The following is a 20,588-nucleotide window of genomic DNA, read 5'->3' as shown; positions in this document are numbered from 1 at the left end:
ATTACATTGTACCTGCCGCAGAGCCCCTCCAGCCCATGGGATGCCTCTCTCCCCACCAGCCCGGCGCTGTGTGCTGTCCCTGGCCAGGTGTCCTGCGGTGGCTGTCCCCACTCAGGGCTGGTCACACTGCCAGGCATGTGTGCCCACATCCCTACAGTCCCCGCTGGCAGAAAGGGGCCATCCGCCACCCTCAGTGCACCCAGCAAGGATGCGGCGTGGGGACAGGAGCCGGTGGGGACAGTGGCCTCCATGGTGTCGGCCATTGCCAGGGCCCAGTGGCCAGGCCCTGGCAATGGCCAGTGCCACAGAGGGCATGGCTCCAGCATCATACCTGGCACACTCCCTGCCAAAGCCATCCCATCCCACCCCAGGACTGGAGCAGGGGCATCCCCTCTGTGGCACCACGAGGTGCCCGGCTGTTCTCCAGCTTCTCCCTCGTGGCATCTCTGGCTTCCCCTCACTCTGTGCCGCACACCCCAGGGGCTTTGTTAGCACAACCCGGTTCAAATGTCTGATTAGTCTTTAGGAGATCGAGGGGTCAATTTTCCACAGCTCCTTCCTCTCCATTTAACTAATTTAACTGCACAATTGTTACAAATTTCATTTTATTATAGCACTGCTTCTCAGTCCAATTGAATTACCAAAATCTCATTTTCTCAGAAGTGCTGAATATGTAATTAGAGGAAAAATTATGCTCCTGGCTGCCTATTAGAGAGGGCTGCGTGCAAGCACTGTCCGGGCACACACATTGGTCCGTGGTGCCACGAGTGCCCACACTGTCTGGGCGAGCAAGTGCCACGTGCAGCTGTGCCAGAGCCCCAGCATGTTGACAATGGTGTGACAGGGTCTGTGGGTGGGCCCTGGGGTGTGAGGGGCTCTGCAGGTGCAGGGCCGGGGTTCAGCTGGGTTCTGGAGCCCTGTGAGCTGTGGGGCCAGACGTGGGGATGGCAGTGGAGCTGGTGTGGGTCTTGTGGGAAGTATGAGGCCAGTGGATGTGGCCATTCATCCCACTGCTCACAGTGTCTGGAGCTGTCTCCATGCAGCTCAGTTCTGGCAGCTCCACGTGTGGGTTCTAGAGCCCCAGCCCATTCCAGGGGGGAACACAGCAGCTGCCCCCAGGCCCACGGGAGCAGCAGACTGGTCACCCCTGAGCCATGCGATCTATGGGCACCCACATCTGACGCTCTGGTGCCTGCAGAGCTCAGGAGGATGTTGATGAGGACTCAGGTTGCCTCCAGCTCATCCCTGGGCTCTGCAGCTTAGCTTGTGCCTCGTATGCCACCTGTCACAATCTTTTGGTGGCCATTGGGGACCGAACACTGCTGGGAATCCCAGCCAACACTGCGTACACCAGGTGTGACTCGCTCCGGTGTGCCTGTAGGCAGAGCTGTGCCAGGGACGCCACCAAGGACTCCTACAGGTGTGCCTGGCACTGCTGGCAGTTCCAGGAGCTGCCATGGGTGAGCCCAGGCCCCACTGGCGATGTCGGGCCCTGCTCAGGAGGGAGCCAGAGGGCTGTGCATCCCGGAGCTCTGTTCCTCCCACTGCCGTGCCTGATCCTGCCGTGTCCCCGGCGGTGACACAGCCGTCAGTCCCTCCCGGGGCAGTGGCACCGGTACAGGGCGAGCTGGGAGCTGCCGGCCGTGCAGGCGGGGGTGGCCGGGAGCCCCCCCAAGCACCCCCGTCTCGCCTTGGTTACACAACATTATCATTTCATAATACTCTGAAATATACATGAAGTTGGCTGAATGCAGATGAAATTGCACCATTTACTTCATGAATATTTCATGAAGCCTCATCTCCGAAGTTTCCAGCTGGCAGAACCAGGAGCTGGGGCCGGACCGTGGCCCCTTCTGCCCCGTGCCAGAGGTGACAGGGACGCATGTGCTGCTGTGTGCTCGGGCCAGCGTCTTGTCTCATCCCCGCTCCTGGATGTCACATGGCCGCCACCGCTCCGCCTGTCCTCCCCAGGCTCCCATGGTCAGAGGGGCAGCAGCATCCCTGGCTCTGTTAGCTGGGGCTCAGGGGGACCAAGGGCAGGAGCAGGGAAGGGGGATGCAGAGTGCCGGGACAGTGTGTAGCAGCCAGAAAGATGGTGTTTCCCGTGCCAACAGGCTGCTCTGCTTCCCCTTGCTGCTCCTCCTTCTCCTCCCCCTCAGGTCCTGCCTGCTCACTGGAGCACTCCTTTCCCACCGCAGCATCCCTGGCAGATGCCATTACCAACCTCTCACCCCTCCCTGCACTTCAGTGATGAAGACATTCAGTGCAGCAGCTGCTGCCACTGGTCTCTGCAGCTCCTCACCTCTTCACTGCTTCCTCCAGAGGGTCCATCCTCATCGTGCCCCCCAGCTCTCTGTGGGATCACCATGGCCCTACTTTGCGGATAAGCAACCCACCACGATCTCCTGACATCCCCACGGTGGGCGGGGCTCGTCCCTCCTGGGGCACCCTGACCGCGCTGCCCCACAGCCAGAAGCTCTGCGGCCGGTGCCTGCACAGGGCTGGGCACTGCTTTGTATGGATGGCACAGCTTTTGGGGTAATGAAATATTTACAGGTCAGTGGTTTTGTGAGAAATGACAGGGATCAGTCAATTCCTTTTCAGGGAGTAATTTTCTTCCCCTTCATGGCCTCTGTTCCATGTTGACAGTCATTAGCATGAGCGAGCGGCCGGATCGAAGGGGGAGCGTTGCATCTGTCACGCAGATGAGTCGTGCTGGGCACGGTGATGCCTGCGTGGGCCCAGGAGGCTGGGGGCTACCTTGGGCCATACCAGGATCCTTCTGCATCCACTGGGGCATTTCTTGAATCTGTCTCTGCTGCTCAGCACAGTGCCACACCACCCTGCACCAGGGCAGTGGGCATAAGGGCAGATGGTCTCGTCAGTCTCCCTGGCTGCTGCTCGCTCCAGTTTCCTGCTGGTGGTCACAGCGGGTCCCCCACAGGAGACACTGGGAATTGCTGAGCACCCTTCGCTGTGCTCAGCAGTGACCTCAGGCTCCGTCGTGATGTGGCAAGGATGATGTGCCCTGGCATTAGCAAGCATGCAGGAGCCATTCCAGGTCACAGCAAAGTCCTTTCTGCCCGCCCTGCCCTGCCTGCAGGATATGCTTACTGAGGCTCTGCAGCTTGCAGGAGCACCTGGGGGGATTCTGCGGATGCTATGGTGCTGTGGGCCCCCACAGCAGGTGTCTGGTTCCCAGTGGGAGGAGCAGGACAGCCACAGGCAGTGGGGAGCCCTATCAGGGTGGGGAGGTGTGTAGTGACAGGACTCTGTTCCCTCTCCAGTTGCTCCAGCACTCCACATGTGGCTTCAAGCCCAGCTGTACATGTGCCATGACCTAATGGTGCCGTGACCAAGCAGAGTCAACTGCAACTGGGAAGTGCCATGCCATGAGCACGCAGTGCTGTGCCATGAGCAGGCAGTGTTGTGCTGTGCCAGCCCTGCACCATCAGCACTGCCCAGTACAGGAAGGGCACAGCCACGGGCACAATCAGCTGGTGGGAGTTGCCCTGGGCTGGAGATGGGACTGGGGTCAGGCCAAGACAGCAGGATGGCGATGAGGCTTGGAGGAAACGGGGCACATCCGTGGTGGCTGCAGTGGCAGCAGGGGACAGGTGCTGGTGGGCAGCCGATAACTGCAGGCACTCGGACGCGGCGCTGTCACACGGCGCTGGCAGGACACCCGCCGGTCATGGCCGAGGTTTGGTGGTCCATCGCAAGTGCTCGTGGCTGGCAGCTGCCTCATCGTCAGTGCAGGGCTCTGCACTCAGCTGATTGCTCTGACCCGTCCTCTGCATCCAGGGGCTCCTGGCATGTTATTTTCTTAAAAAGAAGCAAATGTGGGAAACGGCGTCGTCAGCCCCAAGCTGACAGGCACAATCACCAAAATGCGGTGTCGGCAGGAACTGGCCCCACGCGCTAAATGACTTGAAAGGAAATGGCCTGGATTGTGCTGAGGAGGCAGAGTGTGGGGGGAGAAAGCAAGTGGAGCAAACAAAAAAACTTCATTAATTAAAGAAACTCGTTAATGAGGGACATTTAATCAGCTAAAGATGATATCTACCCCTCGCCTGCTGCAGCAGCCACTGTACAGGGCTGGTGGTGCGAGACTGAGCCGTGGGCAGGGCGGGGGACACTGCACAGGGGACACCTGGCAGGGGACACTGGGCAGAGGACACCATATGGGGGACACTGCACAGGGGAAATCAGGCAGGGGAGCTTGGGCTCCCTGTCCCAGCCTCTCCACTGCCATCCCCGGGGCAGGGGTGTTTCAGCACAGGGTCGTGCCACAGTCCTGCTGGTACCTGCCTGAGCAGGTGGGCAGCAGAGGTGCAGGGGTACTGCTCGTGCCCCCTGTGTTGTGTTAAATGCTGCCAGCTTTGCTCCAGGCTTAGGCACTGAACTGATCTGTCTCGTTTTAAATGAGGCCAAGGGCTGTTAAGAATCAGAATTTCTTTCATTGCAAGTGTTGAAAGCACCGTGTGGGAGTGTCCCCGCACCCCAGGAGGGAGGGATGTCTATCAGAGACCTTGTCCCTGGCACCCCCAGGCCAGCACTGTGCCACGGGCTCCCCACATGGCCAGGCACCCCAAGCTGGGAGCATCCAGAGTACTTCTCCTGGGCTGCAGAGGTGGGTCCCCAGGGACCCCCCGGGTGCTCAGTGCAGGGGAACACCCCGGAAGGGGCTCCAGGCACTTTCCAGTAGGAACAGAGGGACCCTCAGTGCTTGGGGCTGCCCAGGGATGGGGCTGTTCAGTGGGGCAGGCAACATGGGCTGTGGAACTGAGCAGCGAGATGTGAACGGGCATCACACAGCCAAACCTGTCAACGTTCCCTTCCCCATGGGACCCTCACCCACAGCAGCCCCGATCGAGCTCTGTCCCCAGTGGGGGTGGCCAGGCACTGGGAGTGGACGGGAGGCGCTGGAAGCCGTGGATCTGTGTCTCTGCAGCACCCGCAGCCCCAGCACCATGAGCAGCAACCAGGGGAACCTAATGGTCCCTGAAAGAAATAATACCCGGGCTGACAGGCACTGCGACAGTCCTAATTAATAACTGATACAAACGTGGCTGTTGGGACAGGCTGACAAGATGCCGGGAGGGCCCAAGACCTGGGCAGGTGGGGACAGTCCCTGTGTTCTCTCTGCCCGCTGACATCCTGGTCCCTGCATGTTGGTGGCTGGTCCTGGCTGTAGTGACAGCAAGGATGTATCCAGTGCAGAGCAGGCGGGAGGGATGTGGGCTGCCCCTGCTTCTGCACATGCAGGCAGGGAAGGACGGGCACAGGGCATCAGGGCTTCAGGCAGGGAGTGAGGCACACAGGGCACTGGGGATGCAGGCAGGTACTGGGAGTGTGACCACCGTGTCTGTTGGTGTCTGCCTGCTCCCTGGAGAGGAGCTGGGTGCCGAGACCCAGGCGAGCGCAGGATGGAGCCCTGCAGCCTGCCAGGTGGGATTAGCACCTGCAGTGTGGGCAGGAGTGGTGTGGGCAGTTCCCGGCTGCCCGTCCCGGGGCAGTGCCGTCAACGGGCTCGGCCTCTGCAGCGTGACAGCCCCGGCCCACGCAGGCAGGTGCATCGGGCTGGCGCGTCCCCGAGCAGCTGAGTCAGCGCGGGCAGGCGCTGCCGGTGCTGCCGATGACTTGCAGCTCTGCAGCGGGGCTATTCCCGCTGGGTTTCCGTGTGTCCCCGGTGCGGCCCTGCTGCCACCCTCACAGGCGCGACAGCCCTGCGGGCTGGGGATGGCAGCTGCCAGCGCGTCCCCCTGCCACCCCCACCATCCTTCCCCAGCATAAATCGGCGACACACACAGTTAAAGAGCTTGTCTCTGCGGGCTGAGCCACAGATGGATTTCACAGGCCAGAGGCTGCTGCAGCACGCTGTAAAGCATCCAAGGGGCTGCGGGCGCTGCCCCACGCAGCCCTGGGACTGCTGCTGGGGGCTGCAGCTGTGCCGGCCACAGGTGCAGCACACACGTGTGCGAGCAGGGAGAGGCCAAGGGTGTGCGCTGGGCTGTGAAGATGGACAGTTGGTGGCTGGGTGGGTGCACAGACAAGATGCAACCTGGGAGCCCCACACTGCACTCCCAGCCCCACGCAAACCCCAGCAGCCCTTGGCCCTTGGCGTGGGTGCAGCTCACCCCGTTTGACCAAGGCAGCCAAGCCAGCTGCGTTAGAGCAAAGGGCCTAATCAAATATTTAGCAGTTAATTGATCCCTGTCTGGTATTTGCCAAGGGGCCATCAGCATCCCTCCCTGATGCCCCTCCCAGCCTGCCCAGCCAGTGCCGGTGCTGTGCAGCTCCCAGCATGATGCTGCTGGCCGGGTTCTGCTTTGCCCTGTGCTGGGCTCCAAAAGGGGGCCTGCCCAGGTCTCCCTTCCGAAGGAGAGGGATATGCCAGCTTCAGGAGTTAAACCCTACATGGAGTTCTCCATCCTCCTACCCAAGCCCCAGCGCACTGGGCAGGCAGGGCGTAGGAGCAGGAGAGGATGGGGCTCAGTTGCTGGCAATGTGACCCCAAAGCCACCACAGCACAGAGACAGTTTGAGGGCGACACCAAAGGCTGGGGTGTAGCGGGGTGGGTGGGCCTGGGTCTGGCTGTGGAGATCAGAACCCCATCCCGGGGCAAGTGGCAGCCCAGGTATGCCAGCAGCTGAGGGGGATGGTGCCGCTGTCTTGGCAGGGTAACCAGGACGCCACGGCTCCACCAGACGCGATGGCTCAACCCTACCCCCCGGCCCAGTACCCCCCGCCCCCCCAGAACGGGATCCCCGCAGAGTACGCACCACCACACCCCCACCCCACGCAGGACTACTCGGGGCAGAGCACAGTACCGGAGCACGCCATGACCCTCTACACACCAGCACAGAGCCACACCGAGCAGCCAGGCACCGACGCCAGCACACAGTCCATAGCAGGGACACAGACGGTACCGGTAAGGCTCGGGAGCATGGGTGGTCTGAGGGCAGTGCCAGGGGCACTGAGGGGTGCTGGGACAGTCGTGCTGCGGGGGTCCGTGGCAGTGCTGGAGCTGCCAGGAGGGTCCTAGGACTACCAAAGTCCCACAGGGTACCAGGCTGGGTGTTCCTAACATCACTCCCCCTCCCAGTCCCCCCATCATTTCTAATCAGTCGTAATCCACTTGCTTGGCTCTGCTCTACAAGATCGTGGCAATTACAGGGCTGGAATGCACACCAGGAAGGTGCTGAGCTCGGCACTTTACAGTCTTTGCACATGGTCCCGAGTGCAGCGTCTGCACCCCCACCCCGAGCATCCCCATAGCCCCACCATCATCCCCCTGGCTCACCAGAGTGGAGTACCCATGGGGTACTGCCCAGAACCTGGGGGACCACAGGGTCCAGGGTGTCCCTGGGGCAGGCGGGGCCAGACGCAGGGCAGGGGGACATTCCCACCGGGGACACAGGGCTGGCATGGCCAGGGGCTGATGGCAGTGGTGCCTCCCACAGCAGACAGATGAGGCGGCACAGACAGACAGCCAGCAGCTACACTCCTCAGACAACACAGAGAAGCAGCAGCCCAAGAGGTTACATGTCTCCAACATTCCCTTTCGATTCCGGGACCCTGACCTGCGGCAAATGTTTGGGGTGAGTATGGCTCCATCCAGCCATCACATCCCTGCTCCCTGCTCAGTGCTGCCCCATGGCACCATTGGGACCTTGGCACTGCCACCTCCCAGGGCCCTATCCTGCCCAGCCCCTGTGTGTGGAGCGGGGAGTGACACAGAGCCCTTGTCCCCCTCCACTGTCCCCTTCCCAGCCCTCATTAGGACTCAGAGCAGCGCCAGCTAAGGAAATTTTGTATGACACTCCCTAAGTCCCGTCCGAGCGGGAGCCATGGGAGGGACAAGGGCTTTCCCCTGCATGACCCTGGGGGTCCCCAGGTGTGGCCTCCAAGGCAGCCCTCTGCCCATCCCTGGCACAGAGCCCCATGCCAGCAGCTCTGGGTGCAGGGCTGGGGGCTTTGCAGGAACTCACCCCTCTGTTCTCTCCACTTGCAGCAATTCGGGAAAATTCTGGATGTGGAGATCATTTTCAATGAACGGGGCTCCAAGGTGGGTGATGCCCATGGCCAGCACCGTACAGTGAGTTCCGGGGAGGGTGTCTGTGGAGCCAGGTTGCCCAGCAGTGCTGTAACCTGCTCTCCCCTCCTCTCCTGTCCCATGGGACCCTGGCAGGCAGCGCCCCGTCAGGGCAGCCCTGGCACCAACTGGGGAGGTCGTGTGGGTACCTGCACCCGGCACCGGAGGGAGGAGAGGGCTCGCTCTGTCCCACCATGGGCAGCTCGTGTCCCTCTGTGTCTGGATGTCTCTGTTGTATCTTCCCCGCTTTCTGTGCCCCTCTCCCAGACTCTTCTCCCAGCTTGTGGGTGATTCTTGGGCCTCAGCCGGGATCCCTGGCCCCTGCGGGAACCCCAGTCTGGGCTCTTCATCTCTGCACTGTGGCAGCCTCACCTCCTGCGCCAGCTGTCCTGATTCACCCCCTCTCTCTCTCTGTCCCCACACCCTCTCTCTGTCTCTCTCTGTCTCTTTCTTTCTCCTTTTCTCCTCTGCTCACAGGGTTTTGGGTTTGTAACTTTTGAAACTAGCACAGATGCCGACCGGGCACGGGAGAAGCTGAATGGCACCATCGTAGAGGGCCGGAAGATTGAGGTGCTCAGATAAGTGTGCTAGTGCCGTGCCATGCCTGCGTGTGCGTGTCCCCTGCCCGGGCTATGGGACGCTTGGGGACAGCTCCGGGTCCCGGGTGCCCTAGGTAGCTGGGCCCGGCGCGTGCATGTGTCCCTGAATGTGGCACGGGAGCATGTGTGTCGGCTGCCGGGAAAGTCTTCGCTTGGCACAAGGAGTGTCTGGCCCAGAGGAACCTCCCAGGTGCACAGAGAGCTGGGGTGTCAGCTGGGGCTGCATTCTGCCTGATACAGACAAGTCTGGCAGACCCCCGTGCCCACAGCACCGCGCAGCCACCCCATGCTCTGCAGGGAGCTTTGGGGCTCTGCCCCGCATGCCGTCCCCACCTGCTCTGTGCTGGGAGGGAGGATCCACCCGGGGCTCCGCACCTGCAGTGCCAGCAGCTGCCCAGCCCTGGAGGCTTTGATTTCTCTAAGCTTAGCACAGGGATCAGGCTCTGCCCATTTGCCAGCAGCTCCTTGCTGGTGGCCTGGCGAGTGGTGGGAAGCAGGGTGGCACATGGCAGAGGGAGTGGGACAAAATGTCCCCAACAGTGCTGACGGCAGAGAGGGAGCCTGGCAGGGCACAACAATGCTCCATGGACAAGGAAAACATCATCCAACCAAACGGGGGAGGAGCTCACAGGCAGCATGTCACGCTCAGCCTGAGCATGGCACCACAGCTCTCGGGGCACCAGCCACGAGCCTGACCCACGCTCATAGCTGGAGCACGGAGGCCTGGGCTGGCTGGAGGCACAGGCAGATCTGTGTACAGCGGGGCGGCTGCAGGCAGAGACTTGTCTCTCTGGTGCAGCCAGCATCCTTTGCTCCGGCATCCGAAGCAGCAGCAACACGCGCTGAGCACAGCCAAGCAGGCCCTGGACCACAGCCTCACCAGCTCCGCGTCCCTCAGGCACTGAGCCCCCATCCCTCTCTCTCCAGGTGAACAACGCCACGGCCCGTGTCATGACCAACAAGAAGGTGGCCAACCCCTACACCAACGGTAAGGGCCAGTGTCCGGAGAGCAGGGGCTACAGCAGGCAGGGGCCCCTCCGGGCACCAGCACTGGCTGCCATGAAGCTCTGGCAGTGAATGCCCTCCACACCTGCAGGCAAATGGGAGAGCAGCCGCTCCTGCCCAGTGCAGGAGTGCAGTCCCCTGTGCCCTCCTCCTGCCTGGGGACAGGGCTGTTGCCCCTCAGAGCACCATGGAGACAGTGCCCTGTCCTCACCAGCTCTCCCTGCCCACAGGCTGGAAGCTGAACCCAGTGGTGGGAGCAGTCTACGGCCCCGAATTCTACGCAGGTAATGTCGGACTGCAGCAGTACCTCCTGCGGGTTCCTCCCAAATGTCAGCTCTGTGCTGTGTCTGCCACTGCTCTGTGCAGTGAGCAGCCCCTGGCCCCTCTCCCTGTCCTTTGCTCCTGCCTGGAGAGTTCCCCCTATCCTATCCCCTTGCCCAGCATCCCCACGGGGCCATGTCCCTGCCAGGCTGAGGGTACAGGGGTGGGCTCTGCCACAGATGCCCTGTGGGGGCTGTGTGGACCTGCTGTGGAAAGCCCACAGGTGTCCCCTCCCTCCTGCAGTAACGGGGTTCCCATACCCCACCACGGGAACGGCCGTGGCCTACCGAGGGGCACACCTACGGGGACGAGGACGCGCCGTCTACAACACCTTCCGGGCCGCGCCGCCGCCACCGCCCATCCCCACCTACGGCGCGTGAGTACCCGTGGGGGCTGCCCGTGTGCTGCTCTGGCTCTGCATCGGTATCGCCGGGCTCTCGCACGTTGGGACCAGGCTGCAGCTCCTGCAGCAGCTGCCTGGCCACAGGCTCTGTCCCAGCCCCAGGCTGCTGCCCTCAGGGTGACCCACTCTCACCAGCCTCCTGTGCACCAAGGCACAGGATGTTTTTCCAGCCAGGATGGTTGGTTTAAAGGAAACTCTCTCCTGGCACATGCAGCTGTGATGGCACTGGCCACAGACACAACCATGGCCATCTGTGGCCACTTGGCTGCTCCCAGCAGAGATCCTGCCCTGGGATCCTCCTCTGGCACGCCCTGCCCTTGGCTGTGCCCTCTGCTTGTCCCCAGGTCCCTGCTCAGAATCCAGACATGCCTTTGGGGCCTGGACAGCCACTCCTTTCCAGTCAGCTGCGGTGCTGAGGCAGCCCCCCCCCCAGTCACTGCCCTTACCCCACTTGGCTCATCCAGGGGCACTTGCTGGGCTCTGATGCCTCTGCCTCATTTCCAGGGTCGTCTACCAGGATGGGTTCTATGGAGCTGAGATCTACGTAAGTGACACTGTGCCCAGGGCTGGGCCATGACAGGGACCCCATGCCAGCTCAGGGGACAAGCGGCATCATGCGGCTCCATGGTGGGCTCTGCCGCCCCAGCCCCTTCCCCTGGGAGGCAGCAAGAGCATGAACAGAGTACAGCTCCTCCAGAACGATGTGGGTGGCACACACCACACAAGAGCCTGTGCCCAGTGCTGTGCCCCTGCCACCCCCCTTGCAGGGCTGGTCCCATGCAGGATTTACGGCCTCAGTGCCTTACACCTGCGTTTAACCTCCATGTCTGAGGAGCCAGCGGCGATATTTCAGGCGGGCACTGAAGGATTTATCTAACGTGACACCTCATTAAAGCAAGCGGGGAGGTGACATTCTCTTCTCTGGAAATTTAATTTTTTAAGGTTAATGTTTGTGAAAGCCCCTGGGGAATGGTAATGAGGCTGGTGCATGCCCAGCGGCATTGGCACCAGCTCCCCGTGGGCCCCACCACTACTCTGTGCAGTGTCATGGGGCACCCAGCTGCCACCAACCCCACCCCCCCAGTGGGTGCAGCCCCTTGACCAGTCTCTCCTCCCTGCAGGGGGGCTACGCTGCCTACAGGTACGCCCAGCCCGCAGCAGCAGCGGCCGCGTACAGCGACAGGTAAGCACCGGGCATCACGCCTGGGGAGCTCCGTGTCACCCCCTGCACTGCCCACTCTGACACCCCCAGCTTTTGTGTGCTGTGGGACAGGACAGAGGCAGGCATGGGGAGGGTGTCCTGCCAACAGGGACCCCTTGCTCCTCTCAGAGCTGGGCTGGAAAGGGTTGGCACCACTGCAGGGGGAGCAGGGAGATCCTGGGGGACTCCCAGGTGCAGCTGGGAGGGAGGGCTCTAAGGGGAGACAGGACCCCAGCTGTTGTCACTAACACCCACTGCTGTGTTTGCTTCTAGTTATGGCAGAGTGTACGCAGCAGCAGACCCCTACCACCACACCATCGGCCCCGCTGCCACGTACAGCATTGGCACCATGGTAAGAGCAGCCCCTCGGCCTTCCTCTGCTTCCCGGGGGGCTGCAGACAGCCCAGGGAGGGGTCTGGCACAACAGCCACAGAGCCCATGGGGCGCAGGGCAGGTGCAGGGGCTGTGGGAGGGGAGTGGGAATGGCGTGGCCCCTGCCTGGCTCTGTCTGCAGGAGAGGAAACCCCCACCCTGCACCTCTGCCCCACCATCCCCTCACACCCTGCACAGTCCTTCCCATGCACACCACTTCCCACGCCACCCTAACCCTAACCCTAACCCTAACCCTGCCCCCCACACCAGCTGCCTGGTCAGGTTCCAGGACCCCCTCTCTCATCCCAGTGCAGGACAGTGTCCCCAGGGCCTCGCGTGCAGCCACACACAGGGAGCACTGCAGCCCCTCACGCGCCACAGCTCTTGGCCAGCTCTGACAGCATCAAAGATGAAAAATTGCACTCACGGCTGGGATCTCAAAGCCAGCCTGCCTTTTTCTGCCTTTTTTTACTCCCTTGGCACCCCCAGCCCTGGGCAGCTGCTAGTGAGGGACCACGGGCACTACATCCTAGGGGTTTTCAGCTCAGTGCCACAGCAGGGATGGGGGCAGGCTCCTTGGCAGGCATGGCACAGCAGTGACACATTGGAGGCATATGGCAGCCCCTGGGGCTGTATGGCAGCCCCAGGGCAGTACCCATGGCTGCCACAGAGCCTGGGCAGCACTGGGCACCTTGGCCCTGCCTGCCCCTCACATCCCAAGGACAGCAGCAATTTGGTGTCATTTGAAAGAGGAAAAAAAGAAGAGGAAAAAGGGAAGATCTAGGCTTTGGCTATCTCTGAATACTGATTGGCTTTTTTTTCATCTTTGATGTTGCAGGCTAGTCTATACCGAGGAGGGTACAGCCGCTTCACTCCCTACTAGCAAGACAGACCCAGCCCCCCCACCACTGCCCCCGATGCTCACTAGCACCAAACCAAACCAGGCAGACAGAGCCGAGGCCGAGCCTGCGGAGGACCCGCGGGTGCTGCCCGGGTGGCCGGGGCTGGCGCCGGGCTCTGTGGGGCCACAGCACCCCACACCCATAGGGTTACCTCAGCCGCTCCATCCTGCCGCCTGCCTGCCTCTCCTGCACCTTCCGCCTGCCCCAGGGACCACGGGGAGTGGGGCCAGCCCTCAGCCCCAACAGCACCCCGTTCCCACAGCCGGGGTGTGGGGTCCCCCCTCTGCCCTGGCTGGGGTGCAGAGGGCTCATCCCCCCGCGAGGCAGGCGGGGGTGCTCAGCCTGCAGGGATGCTTGCTCCACAGGCGCTGGGGCTCGGGGTGACAGCAGGCTCCCAAGCAGCCCCTCTGCCCCCATAGGAGAGAGAGGAGCCAGCTGGGGTTGGTGCCAGCCCTGGGGACTGACGAGGCTGGGGTGGGTTCAGGACCCCGGGGCAGCCCCCCCGGCAGTAGCGCTGCTCTGGCCTGGCCGTGCTGCTCTGCGGAGCTGAGTGTGGTGGGCTGGGCTGGGTGCGGGCCGGGGGGCCGGGATGGTGCCCGTGTGCCCCCCGGCCAGCAGCTCGGCCGGAGTGCTCCAGCGAAAGACCTGCCTCTCTTGTTTCTGTTGTAGTGAACCCGTGGCTGTTTCCTTCTGGGACCAGGAAGGGCAAAAATATCCACACACACACAAAAAAAAGAACCCCAAAATATAAAAATTAAAAGCAAAGCAACAAAAATAAAAAAAAACCCAACCAACAAAAAAAAAACCAACAAAAAAAGAAACAAAGCCAAGCGGCAGCAGCCAAGTGAGTCCCAACTGTCCACACACACCGAGTGCACGAGTCCCAGAGGAGCCGCGGCGAGCACCGGCGGTCGGATGCGCCGGAGGGACCCCCAGCGCCCCGGCCCCACAGCCCAGCAGGGAGGGAGCCGGTGCAGGCAGGCGTGAGGGTCCGCGGGGGTCCACGGGGCCCTCACCCGCCCAGGTGCAGGGCCTGGGCACCACGTCTTCCTTTCCCTGGTGCAGCAGCGCTGGGGGTGCCGGCAGAGCGCTGCGCCCTGCCCGGCTCGTGGGACCGGGTGGCGGGGTGGGGACCTGGCTTTGTGCCACCCGAGCCCCGGCGCTGACGGCCATCAGCGTGTCAAGTGTGCGAGGCCTCAGCTCCAGCGCGGAACTGGGGCGGCGGCGCGGCTGCGGTGCTGAGGTATTGCAGGGGACGAGCCTCTGCCTTTTAAAGGGAATTTTTGTTAAGAGGAGCTTGCAACTCGCTTGTGACCCCTTCCCCTTCTTCCTCCCTCCATCCTTGCCACCCGCGCTCCCACCCTGCCCGGAGCAGCCCTGACCAAAGCTGGGCCAGGCACTGCCCCAATCCCACTCCCGCTTGCTTTGCGGCACGGGACACGCTCATGGCCACGTGTCCCTGCCTGAGGCGGCGGGATGCCCCCAGCCCGGGGTGTGGGGTCTCGGCCACTGCATCATCCACAAGGGACCCACCCAAGCCACAAGGTTGGGCTGCAGCCGCTGGCACACTGGGTGCGGTGCCCAGTGGCACGGGGCACTGCGGAGCCCATCCCGGGGTGCAGCGTCGTCCCGCGCCCTTACGGCTCTGCCACTCCTCGAACCTCACTTTATAGTCTGCAGACGCCCCGACGCCCCAGCGATGAGCTCCCCCTTTTCTATTCCCAGTGTACATAGCCCCGGCCCCCGCCCCCCTGTACAAAGCTCCGTCCATCGCTGTACTGGCTTCTCCCTTACAGCACCCCTGCGCCGCCCCGGCGTGCGGGCTGGCGCCGGCCCGTCCTGTATGCTTAAAAGTGTGACCATTCTAATAAACAGTACTATTATTATTATTACTATTATTATTACAAGGATTATTATTATTATTATTATTATTATTGAAATTATTAATAAAGATTTCTTTCTTCAACCAGGGCGACTCAGGTTTTGACTGGTTGCGCTGCAGGGGCGCGGGGCCGTGGCTGCTACAGTGGATCTGGCCATGCTGGGCAGGGGGCCACAGCCTGTGGGCAAGTGGGGGACCCTTGGGGCTCCCAGCCTCGCCATGGTGAGGGAGCAGGGTGCTGCATGAGGAGCCCTCTCCTGGCTGGGCCAAGCCTTTCATTCTTCAAGCCATCAGGTAATATGTTCCTGAGCACCTTCCCCACCTCAGGAGCAGCAGCTCCACTGCTGATATTGGTGTCCCTGGCAGAGCTTGCATTGTTTGGGGACAGGGCTTGGGACCCCACTGCAGGAACACTTGCCTGCTCCTGCCTGCTAATTGCTTGCTCACCAGACTGTGAGAAAATAATTGCTGCTATAAATTTTCTCTCCTCCTCACAAGATGCTCAGGGGAGGCAGTGCAGGCTGGTGGCACTGGGCTGGGTCCACGTTAATGAGCGCAGCGGCCACCCATGCTGGGCTGCTCCTCAGGGCTGCTGCAGAGCCCGTGCTGGCAGCTCCCCACCAGGCTGAGCTCTGAGGGGAGGGGGTGTGGCTGGGCATCTTGGGGTCTTAGGGCAAGTATCCCCAGCCTGTGGGCAGACAGCTTGAGGCAGTGAGGGCTACAGGAGCTGGTGGGGTTCTCAGGGCAGGTACCCCAGTCTGGGGCCACACATGTTGGGGGTCCCTGCCAGCCACTTGCAGGGTCCTGCTACCCCCCTTGACCACCCAGTGGGCCCCCAAAGTGAGGGCTGAGCACAACCACAGGGGTGGGAGAAGAGGGACTCACCAGCCCAGGGTGATGAAAGGCAGCCTCCATCCTCCGCGTCCCCCACCCAGAGCCCACCCACCACACGGAGGAGACATGGCACAAGCTGCACCACAGTTGCTTTAATGCCCATCTGAGCTGGTGCCGCTGCCTGGCGCAGAATAGACCAGCACGAGGCGGCCCCAGCGGTCAGGGTCCACAGGGAGCTCATCCTGCAGTATTGGCTCCACCAGCAGCTCCAGCCGGCAGGACTCTCCAGGCGCTGGGCGCAGCACCGACAGCCCCACAGCACGGAACAGGCAGCCCTGGGCCAGCCCCAGCAGCTGCGGCGCTGTCTGGCCCAGGCGGCACTTGGCACCCTGGCTCAGGACACGGAACCATCTGGCACGGCCGGGCGGGAAGGACCAGCGCAGGGTGAGGCTGAGCGAGAGCTGCTCGGGCTCAGGGCCCTCCTGCCACCAGAGCTGCGAGGCCAGCACGTTGTGCACCTGCGCTGGGGAGGCTGCCATGCTGGCTATGTCCAGCACCTGCGAGGGAACCACAGGACTGGTCAGGGTCAGGGCAGGCAACCACCCACCTTCCCAGAACAAGGGTGGCACCAGGGCAGGTGTCTCCACCCAGCAGTGGCAGGCACTCACCCGGACCTCCCCGAGGAGGCAGGTGAAGGACGTCTCCTCCAGGCTGGGCTGCTGGCGGGACACGATCACAGAGAGGTCTCGTAGGCTGCAATCCTGCAGCTCCAGCTCATAGCACCTGAGAGGGAAGAGGCAGAGCAGGAATGGTGCCAGGGAGCCCTGACATCCCATCCCTGCCTGTGGATGCAGGATGCAGGCAGGGCACTCACCGGCTGGTCCAGCCATGGGAGCCACGGTGGCAGGCGGCAAGCAGCTTGGCGAGGCCGGGTGGTGGTGCCGGCAGGAACCGGGGGTAGTGCCGGCCGTTGGGCTCTGCCGGAGGGACCCAGGTCAGGGGGCGAGGGACTGAGCTGGTCCCACGCTCCACAGCAGATGCTCACTGCAGAGAGCACAGGGGGACAGGGTCCTCACCGGGCAGGGAGGTGGGGTTGCCCTCAAGGCAGATCCCTGAGTCCCAGGTGGTGACCTCCAGTGCCACTGTGAAGTCATCAGGCTGTGGCCCCTCCAGCTTGTAGAGCAGGGTCAGGAAGAGCTTGGGGGGGGCCGGCATCTGCAAAGAGAAGAGGCTGATGACCCCAGATCCACCCAGAGAGAGACAGAGACAGAGAGAGAGACAAAGAGAACGTGCATTGGGTTAGGTGTGCTGGGCAGCGTGGGCAGAGCCTGGGCATGCACGCCACAAGGCCCCAGGGCCACACAGCTCAGGCCATGCAGGCCATGTCATGCCGACACGGTGCCAGCCCACTGCCGAGGAGGGGGCAAAGGGCTTCGCCCCAACTCACCGGACAGCCACGCGCTCCTCGCCGGGGGGGATGGTCCCCTGCAGCTGCAGGGAGCTGCCCCCGCACCAGGCGTCCTGCAGGCAGCAGCTGGTGCTCAGCCTGCCCTGGAGTTCCGGGTACAGTGGCTGGATGTCCTGTGCGCTCAGGTCATACCAGGGCCCAGACTCTTCATCCTACAGCACAGGGAGAGATGAGCTGGGGGAGCCGAGAGCAGGAACACCCCTGCTCAGCCCAGCCCAGTCCAACCAGAGCAGAGCTGTCACCCTGCACCCACCTTCCCATCCAGAAACGTGCTGGTGCCCATGCCCAGGCTGAAGGAAGTGGTGAGGGGCAGTGTGCAAATGCTGTGTGTGGGCAGGTATTCAGCCAGCGAGCCCCAGAACCTGGAGGCAAAGGTGGGCATCAGGGCAGAGAGCCGTGTTATGGTCGCTGCCCTGCACAGCCTCAGGTATCGCCTCGGCTGGGGCAGAATGGGGCCAGCTGGCTCCTGGCCAGCAGCCATGGTGTCCTGACAGCCACAGTGTCCTGGTAGCTGTGTACCACCACCCCAGGGCACTCCTAGCCCCGTTCCTCCCCCAACACCCGCCCTGCTGAGCTGCCCTCACCTGTTCTCGTTCTGCAGGAAGTTTTCCTTCCCCAGGTGCTCATAGACCCAGCCAGGAGCGAAGATGGCTGCGGAGAGGCCATACTGCCGGATCAGGCGCAGGGACTGCAGAAATGAGTGGTGAGCAGCATGGGCCAGGCCATGTAGTCACCTTGCCACCTGTCCTGTCCCTGCTCCCCCCAGGTTCCACTGGCCCCATGGTCGGGCAGGACACCACAGGGATGTGCTGCACCATCTCCCTCTCCAGGGATGGCAGCACTGGGATCCTCCAGCTCCTTCTTCATGCACGGCCAGCAGCTCTGGGATCCTTCACTCCTCACCAGTTTATCCCCAGGTTAGCAGCCCAGGGCCATCAGTGGGAGCTCAGAGCCCTGTACCGAGGGAGGTCCAGGGTCACACTCTGGCCCAGCCTTGTCACACCCACCTTGTCAGTGTCAAAGCCACCACCAATCACATCCCCACGGGCAAAGACATCAACGCCGACATAGATGTCGTTTTGGCGTGGCCCGGCAAGTTGGTGTGTGTGCTGCAGCTGCTCCTCCTTCCAGTTGTAGTTGGTGAACAGCCCATCACAGGCATCAAAAAACATCCTGGGGACAATGGTCAGAGTGGCAGGGTAGACGCTGTGGCCGCACATGACCTTACCAAGGGCCACGCAGGTTGTGCCTGACCGCTGCCATGCTGGGTTCGGGGTGGGCTCATGCCCCCTGCTCGGGACAGTTTTGCCAGCCTCACCTATTCTGATCGTTCAGCTCATTCTGCCACTTCAGAGTGCCATCCTTCAGGACGCTGTCATACCAGATCACCAGTCCTCCCGGCACGGCGCTGTGCACCTGTGCCGTCAGGTCCCGCAGGAAGAGCGGCAGGTTCCCCACCGCTGCCGCCTGTCAGGAGAGAGCAGGCATAGGTGGGTGAGGGCACAGGGTGGGGGGCTCCCCATGGAAACAGCACAAAGGCAGGGAGGTGGGCAGGGAGAGGCAGGGAGGTGAGCAGGGCCCCCATGACTCACGCTCAGCGTGTTCTCTATGTTGACCAGCCAGCCATCGAAGCGGTAGTGCTGGGCAATGCGGGCCAGCTGCTTGGCCACGGTGCCGTACGCCTCCTCCCCGCCGGCCAGGAACGCCTCGCACAGCTTCTCCCCATCTGTCCACTCCGTGATGAATGTGCCTGGAGAGGCAGCGAGGGCAGCGTCAGCCACACATCCTGGTGAATCCACCTCACTCCTGGGGCTGTCCCAGGCTCAGCCCTGCCCTCACCCAGCACAGGGACGCCGTTCCGGTGTGCTGCATTGGTCCAGACCACGGGCGGGATGGTGACAGTGTGGTGGCTGAAGTAGACAAAGATGTCGATGTAGCGCCAGTGGTAGAAGACATAGGGGTTGCGTGTGGCCGAGCCCTGGATGAACCTGCAGAGAGGGAAGAGGGTTGGGCAGTGCAGGAAGGATGCCGACAGATGCTGTGGGAGCCTGACTCACAGCCGGGAGCTGGGCAGAGCTGTGGCACTGAGCCACCTCTGAACATCCCAACCCAAGCAAGGTTCCCCAAGCACTGGTGCCAAGAGCCAAACACCCCATCCCTGCTCACCTGTGGCTGAGCTGGCAGGAGACGTGTCAGGCAGAAACAGAAGTGCCTTGGGGTTTGAGACATTGAGCTCCTTTCTGTCACACCTCCCTTCCTAGCTCCTTGTCACACCTAGCACGTACCTGTCCTCCAAGTAGCCGCCACGCATGTCATGGCACACCAGTGTCCGGGGCCTCCTGCTGTGGAGTGGGGGCTGGCGCTTGGCCAGAGGCACAGCTGACACGTTGAACTCGTCGTTGCTGTTGGGCTGCCAGGCCAGCAGTTCCTCCAGTCCGGACAAGAAGAAGCTGATGGGCTCCGTCGTCTTCGTGTCGAAGTACCTTGCTGGGAACGATGGGGAGACAGGACAGGGTCAGCCGCGAGCACTGCCGTGCAGCTCGGTACCGCGCCGACACTGTGCCCATCCCGGCGGGCCCTCCTCACGGTGCCTCACCTGGCAGGGGCTGCGGGCGGTCGCTGATGGTGTCGTGCAGGACAGTGGTTCCCTGGATGTCCGCCGCCGGCTGGAAGCTGCCCCGGGAGATGGGTGAGGGCCGGGATGGGCCAGCACCGCGGCCAGCGCCGACCGGGCCCTGCCAGCCCCGGCACCGGTCCCCATCACGGTCCCGGTCCCGATCCCCATCCAGGTCCTGGTCCCGATCCCCATCCCGGTCCTGGTGCCGGTCCCCGTCCCCGTCCCCATCCCGGTCCCGGACACGATCGCGGCCTCGGCCCCAGTCCCCGCCATCCACCTCCGCCGCCGCCGCCCGGCCCGCTCCGCCTCCGCCGGCTCCTCCGCTCCGGCCCCGGCCTCGGTTCCCGTCCTCCTCCCGCGCCGCGCGGGCCCCTCCGGCGCCTCCGCCATGGCGCTGCCGCCGCCGCCGCCGCCGCTGCCGCACTGACGGCGCCGCCGCCGCCACCGGGCCCGGATCTCCCGGGGGCGCGGCCCCGGAGCTCCGCCCGCCCCGGCCCCGCACCGCCCCCGGCACCGCCCGCGCCCGTGCCCCGGGGTGGGCCGCATGTGGTGGGATAAGGACGTGTGTGCTGGGATGGGACATGTGTCCCGAGGTGGGCTGCGTGTCCTGGGACAGGGCCACGTATCTTGGGATGGATTTTGTGTCCATGGATGGAACATGTGCCCTGGGAAGGGCTGCATGTCCCGGGAAGAAACTACAGGCCTCTGAATGGATTGTGTGTCCTGGGGTAGAACATGTGTCCCAGAATGGGAATCCGTGTGCTGAGATGCAACCTGTGTCTATACCAGGCCCTGCTGTGCAGTCTGGGCTGGAGATGGTACCTAGGCCCAGGGGCCAGTGTGGCCAAGGAGCTTTGCCCATGCCATCGGACAGGGCTAGGGCCCT

The 20,588-nt window shown here is 62.9% G+C and overlaps 2 protein-coding genes across 9 annotated transcripts; one reads left to right on the top strand and one right to left on the bottom strand.

Moving 5' to 3' along the window:
• The first annotated feature begins 6,685 nt into the window (after nucleotides 1-6,685).
• RBFOX3 (RNA binding fox-1 homolog 3) lies at nucleotides 6,686-13,642 on the top strand. 8 transcript variants are annotated; one of them, XM_069032356.1, is made up of 11 exons: nucleotides 6,686-6,928; nucleotides 7,467-7,604; nucleotides 8,018-8,071; nucleotides 8,576-8,668; nucleotides 9,625-9,685; nucleotides 9,933-9,986; nucleotides 10,267-10,399; nucleotides 10,931-10,966; nucleotides 11,541-11,609; nucleotides 11,901-12,050; nucleotides 12,831-12,882. In XM_069032356.1, exons 1-11 carry the CDS (start codon nucleotides 6,716-6,718, stop codon nucleotides 12,880-12,882), a joined length of 1,053 nt encoding a protein of 350 aa, XP_068888457.1. In that variant the 5' UTR covers nucleotides 6,686-6,715. The 8 variants fall into 8 exon arrangements, with proteins under 8 accessions (XP_068888457.1, XP_068888455.1, XP_068888456.1 ...); XM_069032354.1 differs by having other exon boundaries at nucleotides 10,931-10,970; nucleotides 11,548-11,609; XM_069032355.1 differs by having other exon boundaries at nucleotides 9,933-10,005; nucleotides 10,172-10,399; nucleotides 11,901-11,979; nucleotides 12,838-12,882.
• A 2,120-nt stretch (nucleotides 13,643-15,762) lies between these two features.
• ENGASE (endo-beta-N-acetylglucosaminidase) lies at nucleotides 15,763-20,106 on the bottom strand. Its single transcript, XM_069032664.1, has 14 exons — nucleotides 19,980-20,106; nucleotides 19,682-19,758; nucleotides 19,371-19,572; nucleotides 18,925-19,073; nucleotides 18,678-18,835; nucleotides 18,404-18,552; nucleotides 18,093-18,258; nucleotides 17,670-17,773; nucleotides 17,339-17,447; nucleotides 17,065-17,237; nucleotides 16,694-16,848; nucleotides 16,492-16,594; nucleotides 16,286-16,400; nucleotides 15,763-16,174 (listed from the first exon to the last, which is right to left on the bottom strand). The coding sequence occupies exons 1-14, from the start codon at nucleotides 20,090-20,092 to the stop codon at nucleotides 15,770-15,772; spliced, it is 2,178 nt and encodes a 725-aa protein (XP_068888765.1). The 5' UTR covers nucleotides 20,093-20,106; the 3' UTR covers nucleotides 15,763-15,769.
• Between the last annotated feature and the right edge of the window lie 482 nt (nucleotides 20,107-20,588).

The sequence above is a fragment of the Aphelocoma coerulescens genome, chromosome 18, assembly GCF_041296385.1.
Source record: "Aphelocoma coerulescens isolate FSJ_1873_10779 chromosome 18, UR_Acoe_1.0, whole genome shotgun sequence".
Taxonomy (NCBI): Eukaryota; Metazoa; Chordata; class Aves; order Passeriformes; family Corvidae; genus Aphelocoma; species Aphelocoma coerulescens.
Note: the sequence above shows the minus strand (reverse complement) of the source record. Positions and strands in the feature narration are given on the sequence as shown.